Source organism: Amaranthus tricolor, chromosome 16 (genome assembly GCF_026212465.1).
Source record: "Amaranthus tricolor cultivar Red isolate AtriRed21 chromosome 16, ASM2621246v1, whole genome shotgun sequence".
NCBI lineage: Eukaryota > Viridiplantae > Streptophyta > Magnoliopsida > Caryophyllales > Amaranthaceae > Amaranthus > Amaranthus tricolor.
This window is the reverse complement of record NC_080062.1, coordinates 6,530,409-6,544,332: the sequence shown is the minus strand read 5'-3', so window position 1 is coordinate 6,544,332 and position 13,924 is coordinate 6,530,409. Positions and strand designations below refer to the sequence as shown.

General features: G+C 33.1%; 2 protein-coding genes across 3 annotated transcripts; one reads left to right on the top strand and one right to left on the bottom strand.

Moving 5' to 3' along the window:
- Nucleotides 1-1,310: 1,310 nt before the first annotated feature.
- LOC130803230 (proteasome subunit alpha type-4-like) lies at nucleotides 1,311-3,555 on the bottom strand. Its single transcript, XM_057667403.1, has 2 exons — nucleotides 3,393-3,555; nucleotides 1,311-2,294 (listed from the first exon to the last, which is right to left on the bottom strand). The coding sequence occupies exon 2, from the start codon at nucleotides 2,286-2,288 to the stop codon at nucleotides 1,536-1,538; it is 753 nt and encodes a 250-aa protein (XP_057523386.1). The 5' UTR covers nucleotides 2,289-2,294; nucleotides 3,393-3,555; the 3' UTR covers nucleotides 1,311-1,535.
- Nucleotides 3,556-8,771: 5,216 nt separating this feature from the next.
- Nucleotides 8,772-13,266, top strand: LOC130803227 (mini-chromosome maintenance complex-binding protein). Of its 2 annotated transcripts, none has more exons than XM_057667401.1 (14): nucleotides 8,772-9,018; nucleotides 9,105-9,218; nucleotides 9,349-9,456; nucleotides 9,709-9,834; nucleotides 10,266-10,310; nucleotides 10,808-10,921; nucleotides 11,018-11,176; nucleotides 11,566-11,640; nucleotides 11,719-11,832; nucleotides 11,956-12,158; nucleotides 12,254-12,389; nucleotides 12,493-12,720; nucleotides 12,861-12,928; nucleotides 13,030-13,266. In XM_057667401.1, the coding sequence occupies exons 1-14, from the start codon at nucleotides 8,851-8,853 to the stop codon at nucleotides 13,142-13,144; spliced, it is 1,773 nt and encodes a 590-aa protein (XP_057523384.1). In that variant the 5' UTR covers nucleotides 8,772-8,850; the 3' UTR covers nucleotides 13,145-13,266. The 2 variants fall into 2 exon arrangements, with proteins under 2 accessions (XP_057523384.1, XP_057523383.1); XM_057667400.1 differs by having other exon boundaries at nucleotides 8,778-9,018; nucleotides 11,554-11,640.
- Nucleotides 13,267-13,924: the final 658 nt, after the last annotated feature.

Genomic DNA, 13,924 nt, shown 5'->3' with positions numbered 1-13,924 from the left:
CAAGCGTATATAAATTTATATTATCACAATTTTATGGGTTCCTCATAAGAAACAATAAATTCTACCTTTATATATTTTGGAAATAGTCCCTACATATTGTTTAATATTCTCTTTGTTTCTCTTAATTTAGAAAGAGTCTATAAATATCTATATTCGACCGTTTACAATTGCATTCAACCTCAATAAAATTAAAAAAATTTAACTATTAAAACAGTCAGAATAAAAAATATCAACTACCAAACACAAATTATTGTATGACGCGAAAACTCCTAATGCACGGCTCGAAAACTTTTTGTCTTGGATAATACCATAGCCAGGAATGTATACTTTGTATTTAGTTTCCAGCCTATTGATCATATGTGATACTGTGATGCAAAAATAGTGGATTTCCTCTGCGTGTTTGATAGATGTGTCTAAAATAGATCCAACAATTTAATACTTATCCAATCTTATAAATGAATTCGATTTGACCCAATTTAAAATTAGATTTACAATTATGTAAAAACCAATATTGACGCAAAACCCAATTTTAAACTGACTCGCAACACTTAACCCGAAATTAACCCAATAACCCAAATGAACACCTTTAGTACTTGAGCTTCACCAACCCATTTGGTGTTGTATTTGATATAGACAATGTCATACAAATTTGGTAATAACAAAGTAATTGGTAGAGTCGTGAAGGTTAATCTACTGAATGTCAGGCAACACAAACGACATACCTAGGGGGTGTTCAACGGGCCGGGGTGGGCTTAAGTAAATATGGGCCGAGTCGGGCCGGATAAGGGCCCTTTATATTTAAAATGGGTCGATTTTTGAAAGCCCAACACAGCCCATTTTTGCTACTAAAAATTATTTTAATTCTCATTTATCAATCTATAATCATTAAAATATCATTTATAATAAATAAATTGAAAAAATATTAATAATTTCATTGACATTGTCATTTATAATATTTAAATTATACATTATGTTATTCACAAAGGCCCGTTTTCGGCCCTTATTGAGCCCTTTTATAGCCCGCTTCATTTTAATTATAATATAGCCCGTTTGGGGCTCGACCCATTTTCTGCCCGACCCTTACAAAGTCCTTCTAAAAATGGCTGGATAAGGGCTCAATATGAGGGTCCGGCCCATTGAACACCCCTAGACATACCCTAAAGTGTTCGAGAGACGATGGTAATCAAACCTCTATCGACTAATATGCTAATGGCAAGTACAGATTACTGTCATCAGCAACTGACGGATCGACTGGTAACTCACTGTTCATGAAAAACTCCGGTAAAGAATTTGGAAGACGGATAAGCAAATTGTTCTAACAAGCATCATTTACGCCATCAAACAGATAAACTACACCTTAACAGAGTCGAAAACAGTTTCAGGACTGATCAACAGCTAATAAATCGGAAGTGTGCCTTATAAAGGTTCTTCAACAAAGACACAAATTCAAGTAACATAAAATGATACCTAATAATGAGTAATACAAGATAGTATTTGACAATGTAGCAAATCTGAACGATACTAAATAACCCGACTCAAGAAGCTTCTGCAGGAACTTGAGTCAGTCCGGATTTAACCAATAACTTGTCCAAGGATTCTGGAGAGTGTACCTGGTACTTGACTTTTCCAGACGGTAGTGTGAAAAGCTCGGCCAATTCAAGCTTCTCAGAGGTAAGACTCGTGCTGTCCATCGTCTTACTGAGAACCTTTAGTGCGAGCTGAACAGCGTCTTCTCGGTTGATATCATCTTTGTAGTCCTGCTTAAGCATCGACTGTGCAGCTTGATTGTTAGCTCCAATTGCGGTCGCTTTCCACCCGCCATAATTTCCACTCGGGTCACTCATATAAAGTTGGAACCCGTAATTCTTGTCCCATCCAGCAAACAGAAAAGAAACACCAAAAGGACGAAGCCCACCAAACTGTGTGTACCCTTGCTTGGTGTCACACAGTGATTGAACCAACTGCTCGACTGGCATTGGTTCTTGGTACGAAAAAGTGTAACGCTGAGCTTGGAGTCGAGCTGTGTTGATAAGGATGTTGGCATCAGACATTATACCGGCAACAGCACAAGCTACATGATCATCGATCTTGTACATCTTCTCGGGTGAAGTGGAGGTCTGAAGAAGCTTAGAAGTAACTTTCTTCTCACCAACCAAAACAACCCCGTCTTTTGCTAATATACCTATGGCACTTCCAGCATTCCCTATAGCCTCCATGGCATACTCAACTTGGTAAAGCCTACCTTCCGGAGAAAAGATTGTTGTGCGGCTATCATACCTCCGAGACATGATTCACTACAAGGGGATAGTAACAATCATGAATGAGTGAATCACATACATATACAACTAATTATGACAACCAACCAATAAATATAAGTACATAGCAAGCCATATTGGCATGGGAACTTCTATATTCATTACAATAACAGTAACAACATTCCATTATGCCAATGCCAATAAGTAGCTTCCACCTAGGGTGAAATTTAGGGGGTCAGATTTATGCAACCTTACCTTTATTAGCGATAACAAAGAGGTTGTTTTTGATTGACTCTGGGTATCAAACATCCGCCGCAACTTCATATAAATAAGAGATACACATGATTAACAGGACATATTACTATAGTCCATATGTAATCCCGCTACAACAAGTACATACGCCCTTACTCCAAATTTCAAGATGTAGCAAATTCAAAGGGGCAAGTGGTAGATATGGATTATGAATCGGAACAGCCTCATATTGGACATCCAATCCAGAAAACAACTTTCCTAAATTATAACTATCATGATCGGATTGAAAATATTCCCAGCTCGATTTTCTAAAGAAAAAGATCCCCAATTCAAAATTTGTGATTTGGGTACAGAGAAAACCACACTGTTGAATAAACTGTAAACCCTTTGTAAATCATGGTAATACAACATTGTTAACACTATGATCTCAATTATCATTGAGATTACAAAACAAAAGAACCAAAGATTCCAACAGTTTCTCATCAATCTCATTTATCAATCAAAACACAGTCCAATCAAAAATTAGTTCATGAACAACCCTAGAAAATAAAAATACCCATTTGGCAATACCCAGATTTATGCAAAAAAAATCGAACTTTCAGAATAATTAACCGAGTTCAAACAATGCACTCATGTAAGTCTGCATTAAATTCATAACTCAATTCAAAACCATATTCATCTAGCTACATTGATAATTAATTCAAATCACAAATCGTAAGTGTCCATTAAATTCCTTACTAGCTAAATCAATATTAATTTGCTATAGATTATTCAATGTGTGTTCATTAAACCCGAATACGAGAGATGAATCAAAGATGAATGAAAACCTAGATTGGATGAGATGAATTACAGAAATAAGAGAAGATTAAGGAGGGGATAACTTACAGTATTTGAAGAAAAGTAGAATTGTAGGCTTTAGCTTTTACGATCTCTATGTGCGCGCTCTATGTGTGTGTTAGTGCTTCGACTTTGGTGCTCTTGTATTGAGTCGCTTTGGTTGGTTTCTTGGAGAAGAGGCCACCTCTTTTGTAGTATGACCAAAATACTTATGCGTTCTGTTTTGGTCGCTACGTTGAAAATTTTGAATAAGAATAAAAATTAAAGTTTTTGTATTCAAAAAATTATTATAATTTTTAAAGAGATAAGTATAGTTAAAGTAGGAAAAAATTAGAGGCCAGATAGACCTTTACTTAGTTACTTTTGCCAAGAATAATATTCTCTCATATTCACTTTAGGTGTCTCATTTACTTTTAGGATACTACTAGCTTGAATCCCATGCCAAGCACGGATAATTAAAAAAACTTTAAAAAATATCTTAAATATAACAAAATTAGTTTAAATTATCATGATATTTTGTTAACTATGGTAAATGTAGACAAAATAATATTTGATGTGTGAGAGAAAGTAATATAGTATCTTAATTTTTTAAACTTATGAGTGCTTTTTGTATTCTTGATGACATAAAGTAAGATATTTTATAAATGATAGAAGCATTATGATTATTATCAAGTATTTCATAAATGATAAAAGTATTATGATTATTATCAATAGATGTAATGGCGTAGGAAAATTTTTGTTAATTGAGTAATTAAATGAAATGTATGACAATTTGGAATTATAACGCCTTATGAAGATATTAATTATTCAATATTACATTATATATAGCTTGACAACATTTGACATTTCTTTTTTTATATAGAAAAACCCATATGTTTTTATTTGAATCACTTATTAAAATAATTATACATTATAAGTTTATTTTATGAATTCTCTTTCTAAATAATTGATACTATTTACGTGTTTGTGATTACTTATGGAGCAATAACAGGGAAATAAGAGATCTTGTGAAGAATAATGAATTAATGATATTAATATTGCTATTCTTTTACTTTTTACGCTATGATAAAGATAATTAAAGATAATTTTAAATTCAAAAGTATATGAATTATACAACTTAAATATCATAGTAAAAATCAGTGTTTATATGGAAAATAGAGAAATTTTATTATAAAAATTTTTATGATAAATATTGTATGTATAATCTCTATAGTAAAAAAGTTTATATTCATTGAAAACTACTAATATAGCAATTTTCTTCTTCTTTGGTTTTTTTTAGAAAACCCCATATAGCATATTTATAATTTTGATATTAGACTAATATATAATTTATTATGGTATAATGTTAATATGGTCTTGTGATGATTGATATTATTTAAATAATAAACTTACTTTAACACCAGATAAACTACCAACAATTAATAATAGACAAATAAAATACATTTTTATTGGTGAGTTCAATTTCGCTATTCTTAATATCTATAAGTAATGGATAGATTACCCGGTGAGTAGATGTAACTAAGCTCGTATTTCATATAAGATGCTTAAACTTTTGCTAATATCTTAGTTCTAATTTTCAATCAAAAATGTATATTTCTAGTAAACAATTATAGTCGTAGCTCTAATTTTCAAGACAATATTGTTTGTTGAGTATTCACTAAATTTATATAATTAGTGTGACTATTCTAATATTAGATATCGTACCATATAAAGATTGAAATAGTTAATACGATGTAACACATATTTCAATATATGATATCAAACTTTAATATTCTTCCATAATTTGCTTATCTTATTAGTTACGAATATTATTTTTATAATAACTTATTCTTTTAACTTATTTAATTGATTGATATTATTATATAGAATATGTCTAAATATGAAGTTTATTATATTAACGGAATTGACTTTTATAGCCATATCATTTAGGATGTAGTTTTTTGGTTTCTCTTTTAGTATATTATTAGTATAGATTCATCTATTACTTTTAAATTGTAAAATTTATTTATATCAACTTTTTATAATTTTTAATTATACATAATGAGATATATTAAGGATTGAATATGTTCATTGGATAGAGTGCATAAGTTAAGTAAGACACTTAAAATAAATAGGAGGAAGTAATATAGTAAGTAATTTGAATAATTAAATAAGTAATTGTAGCCAATATAGTGAAAGAAGGAAGTAAATTGTCATAGTCACTCCATCCCTTTTAAAATGCTACACTAAATAATTTCTCCGGTCTGTTAACAAATGAAAAATAAGATGAAAACAATAAGAAATAAGCAAGAAGAACACAAGAGGTACAAGGTATTCTAGATACCTCCCCTCAGCAAATGTTTATTTATATAGATTCAACAATGTAATATAAATACCCCTAACTTGAGAATAATCTTTAAAGATCACAAATACTAACACAAAGTAAGAAAGCTTTTATGATAAAACACCCTAGCCCCTTACTATGAATTAGCCCTCACTCTAGGGTGTGTGTTGATTCTAGAAATGTTTATGCCTTTTATATAGAGGGTATACTACATTTTAGAATCACAATTAAATTTCTACAATAATACAACAATTAAATTAAAAATATAATGCAGCTTTCCATACACAAAAACATATCAAAAACTAACCGTTGGAACTTCTGAACTTCCGCTTGAACGAGTAAGGCAAATGCTCAAACGAGTGCCCTTGTCCGTACACATTCTGATTGGTGTATTTTGATCTGCTCGAACGAGTCCTCATGTTGCTCGAACGAGCAGACTCCTCTGCCATCTTCTGTTTGTGTTTTTCCGTTGCTTTGTTTGAGCAATTCACAAACCCATTCCATGCCTTGTTCAAGGCATGATCTAGATCTTTAGCGAAGTCATTTCTTGCCTTGTTCAAGGCATCTCTTACTGTTAGAGTATATAACATATCTTGGGCCCATTGGGCTAGAAGTGTGGATGCGCACAGGCGCTGAATAATCCACTTTAAATGAGAGTGGTTGAGATTCGAATCCATGAACTTTTGTCACATTGGCATCTAATACCAAGAAACCAACTCAACCAAACCAAAAGCTTAACTTGATGGTTGAGGCCCCATGATATATTATATACTATAATACTTACCGAGTTCAATGCATTTCTCATATACTCCACATCAAACACCTCAAGTAACATTCCAAACCTTAACACATTATAACTCAATACATCCTCACCATCCTTCTCAAAAGTACAAGATAAGATGTGTTCAATTAAGTGATCAAATTCATTGTCGCTATTAAGAGTTTTGGCACTTGAATTAACAATCACTTTTCTTTGTAGGTCTTTCTGAAGTCGAGTGACTCTTAAGCTGCATCATCTTTTATTGGTATGAATTGTTGTCTTTCATCCATCCTCTTTCTTCTGATCATAATTTTTTTGAATGTAATACTAGATATGATGACGATGAAAATTACTTTAACTATTGAACAAAAATTCATCAAATAAAATGAAAAGTGTTTTGCATGCTACTTAATTATCATATCATGAAAATGCTCAAAATTAGTTAACAAATGAACATAGCAACAAATGAACGTGTCAAAAAGTATGAATGTAGTATTGCTTAAGATCCAACCTGGAGCTCGCTCGGTCGAGCGAGCTGGTCGAGCGGCTCTTCAGAGGCTTCTGACAGTATTTGCTCGACTTGCATAGTAGAGCATCTTGAATCAACTTTTCCACTTCTTCATTAAGTCCCATAACTCTCACACTTCATTACCTTCTTAATCCATACTTAATCACCATCATAAATCAATCATCAAAACTTAACTTAATACACCCACATTAACACATTCATGGGATTCCATCCTAAAGGTCACACATGAATGCACCTCATCAAATGTGCACTCAAGTCACACCAATCACAATAAATCTCATCTATATTTTAACTATTTTAATTTCATTCACACAATTTATTTTCTCTCTTTATTTATTACCACTTTTTAAAAATTAAATCAATTTCTCTTTAATGCAAATCAAAGAGAACATAGTAGTATTGCTTATTTGTCCCACTAATAAATACTTCCTCCGTTCTTTATTCCATTTGGAATATTTCACCTTAAGAAGAGAGAAATTTATTTAATGTTTTTGACACATATTTAGAAGATAAAATATATTCATGTGAGATCTCGTTAGATTCGTCTAAATGTATACTTTTTTATCATGTATTTTTTATAATTTTTTATTATGTGTATTTAGAGATATTAAGGTTTAAAATTTATATTGAAAACTATGCAAAAAGTAAATGAGAAGAACTAAAAAAAAACGAAGAGAGTACTATATTGTAATAATTTAAGTCTTATATACTCTAAGGGGGTGTTTGGTATAAAGAGTGGAAAGGAAATGGAAAGTTTAGTCTTAAAGAAGGGTAACGGTAATGATAAGGATTATTGTAATTAGTTGTTTGGTATAAGCAAGTAAGGAAAACACATTGTTTCCCATTATTTTGCTATTTGCCTCTATGGTAATCAAAGTGATGAACAACAATTTACAACAAACAAAGTCAAACCTAAAAAATATAAAACAAAAATAAATTTTAATTTTCCACTACATTATTAGGTCTACTACTACTAAAAACTAGATTTAAAAAATATAAAATATATTATTTTAAATTATTCACATGGGCTGAAATTTGATTTTCATAAGTACAGGTGATAAATACAAAGTTATGATAGAAGTATACCGAAGTTTATGAATTTCGCAAGATAGAAAGAGGGAAGAAAGGGAATTTGTTATCATTGTTAAATGACAGGAAACAAAATGAGGTTATTTGTTACCCTTAAGTAACGGATTCGCTTAACCAAATTTGATACCAAACAAAAATTAAACTTATAAGTTAATTGAATCCCTTATCACATAGAAAAAACCTTTACCAAACACCCCTTAAATGTCCAATACCAATCGTATGTGTGTCAAATATCCATTAGTTCTCTATTCTAGGCTTATAGACATTGGCTCAACAATCTAAACAAAATACTCCCTCTGAACCAATTTAGATGTCCATTTGCTTGGGCATGGTTATTAAGGATGGTGTGGGGTCTATTAAAAAGGGTAAGTAGTAAATGGTAAATAGTGAAGGATAAGTAGTGAAGGGTAGTTGGGTAAGTAAGGTATATGGGGGTATATTCGTAATTACTTGTGTGAACTAAGGATATTTAGGTAAAAAAAGATTGGCAAAAATAGAGATGGGACAACTAAAAAGACTTTGCCAAATAAGGAAATGGGAGGGACAACTAAATTGGTTCGGGGGAGTATAATCTAAGTTAGTCTCCAAACGACGCGTATAATACATAACATCCGTTTAAGAATCGCGTTTAGTCAAGAAAACCCCAAAATGGCGGGAAACCTCCATCTTATCGATTTGGCGGGAAAATCCCCATCTACTTTTATACCCTCCTCTTTCGCCGTTCGCCATTTTTCCTCTGCACTTCTCCTTCCACCAAACCTCAAATCATCATTGAAGAGTGAGAACAATCAACAACTGCAAAAAAATGGTAGGATTACCTTACGATTGTCTTGCAAATCCACTTGGAGCTGTTCGATTAACTTTCGAAAAAGCCCTATCTTCCGGCCTCAACCCTTCTACATCCAACGGATCTGATTGGGGCGCCATTGATGTCTTCCGTCAATTTCTTTCTGATGATGGTAACATTTCACAGGTATTTCAATTTGAATTAGAAAAGCAAATTCCGATTTTTAGGGTTTTCATTTTTTTTCCTAATTGATGATTTTTGTAATTGTTTAGGTTCCGATTCTTAATAGTACGAGTGTTAAGTATATTCAACCTAATACTCTTGTTCGATTTCGTGGAATGATTCAAGATATGTTGGGTAATGAACTCTATGTTGGTGCTTACAAGGTAAAAAGCAAAAACTTTCTAAGTTCTTGTTATGATTTTGGTGAATATTATTGAAATGGAGAAATTGATTTTGGTGAATATTATTGAAATGGAGAAATTGATTTTGGTTTTTATGAAAACAATTTTGAAGGATGGTTTGAATTGGAAGACGAATAAATACTCAGATGTTTGTCAATTCCAAATGGATTATTCACCTGATATGCGGTTATGGGAGCGTCGCCTGCTTTATTGCGTTCCGGTCAGTAACTTTTCCCACTTTCTGAATGCTCTTAACGCTTCACGTTTTTGACACTTTGATGAATAATAACACCAGATATGTGATGATTGTTTTATAAAAGCTTTTGATTTAAGCTTATTATTTTGACTGATAAAATTTGGGCTTGCTTAATTTGGTTTTGAGTAAATTAAAAGTCAGAATTTGGCTGGGAAGAAAACTAGACATTGTGTAGTGTTTTTCAGAAGTGTATTGACTTTATCCTGTTATTTTTAGGTCCCGGGGCTGAATTCCTGGGCTGAGCCTTTAGAATCTTTGTCCAATCATCCAAGGAATTTGACTTCGCAACAGAGAGAAAAGCGTCCGAGGGAGGATGGCCAAGTTGTTGATCATATGGAGTTGGTAAGACTTGCTATTTCATGACATTTGTGTTTCATTGCTCTTATAAGTTGTGCATTCTAAGAATATGACCTTCATAATTATTTGAAGTGCTTAGTTGCTTTTGGAAACATGCTTCAATTATATGCTTGAGTCTTAATGAAATTTTCATATGTAACTAAAAGATCTTCACTTTTAGGGGACGACAACATTGTTGTGTAATTCATCCTATCATAGGATTAAATACACGTTCATTGAAAGCTTTACCTATAAGTGCATCTTTTGTATATTGTTGAGGATTGTATTTTGTCTTGAGCTCCATCAATTAATAAAAACTTAGTCTGGAAATTTGTCTCTTGAAAATCATAGGTTTACCTAATTTTCATGATATTGTTTTAGTGTGTTCTTCTGCATTTATGATTCATTTAATTTTTTTTTTTTTTTACGTTTGGCAGGAATCAAATCAAGGTTGTCCGGATTCTCCAATTACTAAAAAGATGGTAAGAGGAACATGTATCAGTTTATATGATTTTGTTTTTTTGGTTTTTCATAGGTAACTGGTGCTAGGTTATCTGAAACATTAAAAGAGTCTTGAATTGTGTAGCATTGGTTTTGGTTCATTGTAAAAACATTCTTATAGCAGCCACACTTCTTTCTGTTTCAAGATATATAGAGGCTTGTTTGGAGTGAGATAGGTTGGCCAACACCTTCATGGTAGTAATTTGTGATCATGGTGATTGAATTTTGTACATATGAAACACCTTTAGCTATAGCCAGTGAATTGTCGAGTTTGATGCAAAACACCCATCTGCTACAGGCACTGCTATATCCTACTTGAATAGTGGTATCTTGAATTTTCCCTGCTATTTAGGGATAAATGCATACATGGTGCTTACGATAAACTAGTCTTTTATTAACTATACTGTAGTTGGAGAACCTGTGTTTTCTTCATTGGACTTTGTTTTTATTTTATATAGTATTTATTTTCTGAATACAGAGGGAAGATGGGCATCCTTCCTCTTCTGTAATGCAAGAAGACATGGCAAATGAAGGAACCACTCATTTTGCACTGCCTGATTCAGAGAGAAATCGTTTTCCTTGTCTGGTTAAGGTATGCTTTGTGATCACTGAACTGTCTTCAGTTATCATCTGTTGATGTGTCTTTTCCTATTGGAAGAGTAACTTGTAACACTTTTTTTCTGGGCAGGTCTATGACTCACCTGAATCTGATTTAAAACTGAATGAGATTTTTGAGTTTATTGGTGTTTTGAGTTTTGATCCAGAGTTAGCAATAAGCAAGGACGAATCTAATCTGCACTCAAGCAGTTTTGATGAAGATGACTTGGCCCAAGTACCCCACAGCAAGGTTTGTTCAGAGTGACTTTAGACTTTCTTGTGAGACTATCGTTGCCCCTTGATATTTTTAGAGTTAGAACCTTGAAATTTTGGCTTGTTAATACAATATCTATATCTGCTCAGTGAAGTTACTATACAAGAATGCTATTTTTGCTTCTCTTCAAGCCTAAGTCATGCATTAAACATGTTTTACTATCACATATCTCTTTCTTTTAATTCATCTCAACTCTTCCTTGGCATATCCTCTTCCCATATTTGAGTATCATGTAAGGTGTAGACGCTAGATGATTTCATGAACCTATGATTTCATTACAAAATGTACAAATTAATCCATTCCTGCTTAGTGGCAACTAATGGGGACGTCTTAGTAAATCTTGAGGTGACTAGTTCATTTTGCAGGTACCTCGTATCCATTGTCTTATGCACAAGAAGCTTGCCATTCATGATTTTGTTGAGGGTTCACCTATAACTGAAGTAATTTGCTTTATTCTTTCCTTGTATTTTATGTCTCATTTTCAGTGGGCAGTTGAACTCATTAACTATCTATCATAGGCAAATCCATCACTGGTGAGAGGAATAAGGGAGGGCTTGCTTAATCATCTCACAGCTGTTCTGGGTAATGATGGAGTGGCCGCTCAATTTTTGTTGCTTCATCTCCTGTCTCGGGTATATTTTTGTTCCTATTGTCATGTTGCTTTCCATAAGTTTTCTCCAACTTGAGCGATGTCCAGTTTTTTAAGTATTAGGTAGCTATAGGATAATCATCTTTGGGTTTGTCCCGATTTACAGGTGCATTCAAGAGTCGAAGGTGTTGCTGTTGGGAAGCTTTCACTTAACTTGACCAACTTTAGCAAGGAAACTGCATCTGTCTTTGGAAGTCGTCTTGCCCTCAAATTGCAGGAACTTCTTCCTTTTACACAGCAGATGCCTCTCACAATTGAGTATCTTAACAGTGCAATGCTTGTCCCCAAAAAGGATTATCAGGAAAACAAGTATGTGCCATTGTCCGTAACACATTAATGGTTCCTACTAGTATTCTTTTTCCTTGTTCGTACACTTAATAGTTTATTATATGGTCTGGTGGCAGATTGGTTTCTGGAGCTCTTCAGCTGGCAGAAGGCTCACACATGATTATTGATGAGACACAGTTGCAGGCTGGGACCTTGAACTCAACCGGCATTGAAAATGCAAGATCATTGAAGAACTTAACAGAATCTCTGCAGGTAATGTTCAGAAATGATTCTGATAACCCATCTTTGTGCCATTCCTGAGATTTTTTTTATTGATCTCAACATCTTTTTTACAACTAGAAAAATTCCTATTCAGGTTGAATATGATTTCCAGTACTACAAAATGGATATGACAGCAGATGTGCAGCTGCTTGTTTTATCCGAGGGTAAATCCAACATCCTACCAGCCGATTTAGTACTACCTTTCCAGCCTCTAACAACAGGCACCCTAGAAACTATAGATGAAGAGATACTTCAGTCTTGGAGATGGTACTTGACTACGTTAAGATCACTATCACATTCAATTAGCCCTGAAATGCAAAAGGTATCGTCGTTTTTCACTTTGCTTATCTTAATAATAAATCAATCTCCTTGGGCTTTGTGTTTGACTGGTGCATTTGACTGTATGCAATGAGTAAATGCTCGTAAAAGAGAATTGAACTTAGCTAGTTTTAAACTTGTCAGGTTGTTGAAGATGATCTAGTTGCTGCACGGCAAGTAGACCGAAGCTTGGGGAGCCATGATTTTAGCAGGTCTGTTGTAGCTTGTGAATGCTCAACTTTATTATAGGTTACCGGCTCAGTCTCGATCTTTTTATTAGTAAACTATAATTCTGATTATATTTTGGTTGCAGACTGCTGACAATGAGTAAACTTATATCATTGAGCTACGGTGAGACAAATTTATCGATGGAACACTGGCAAATGGTGAAGGAATTGGAAAGGCTTAGAAAAGAGAGACTTAGATAAAGAAAATCTCATTTCAGACATGTAACTAATTCTGTTAGCAAATATACGTCCTGTTGAACCATCTATGATCATGTAAGTGGCATTTATTCTGCAACTGTAGTACAACAAAAAATATTGCTCCACCTGTGTAATGTATTTATGCAAAAAGCATTAAGTATTTGGCTAGTGCTTATGCTATAGATTTCATTCATTTCTAGCTTGTATCGTCTGTATATTGAGGCAACTAGTTTTATCGTCGACTGAATCTGAATAGTCTTGAACTTGTGCTAATGCTCATCTTTAGGTTTTCACCCTCTCCTGTAAGTAGAATAAGAATGTCACCTTCTCCGGTAGGTAAAAAAAGAACGTGAGAGGCTGAGCTTTCATGTAAGTCTTGTAGAAAGTTTTCACCTGAATTACTCTCCTGATTTGATGCATTAAATTGCAAACTCTTGAATTTTAAAGTTTTTTTAAAAAATTTTTTTAAAATAAATAAGCTTTTAAGAAAGTAATACTCAAAATAAGCGTATTTTTGTTCAACCTAATGCCAGAGCTTGTTCGTTGTTTCATTGTTATTAACCGTAAATAAAGTAGTAGTTCTAATAAAGTTATTTTAATTATACATATTAAGAAATTAAGTATTTTTATTGTGAAATATATAATCCTTGACAAGACTAGTTATTCGAAGCTTAGAAATCGAACATCGAGAATTAAGTTCAAAGTTGCGATAACTTGTTTACTTTGACTCACTGTATTAATCTATTATACAAGGCATGTTATCCGTTAGTACTTAGGAGTGGT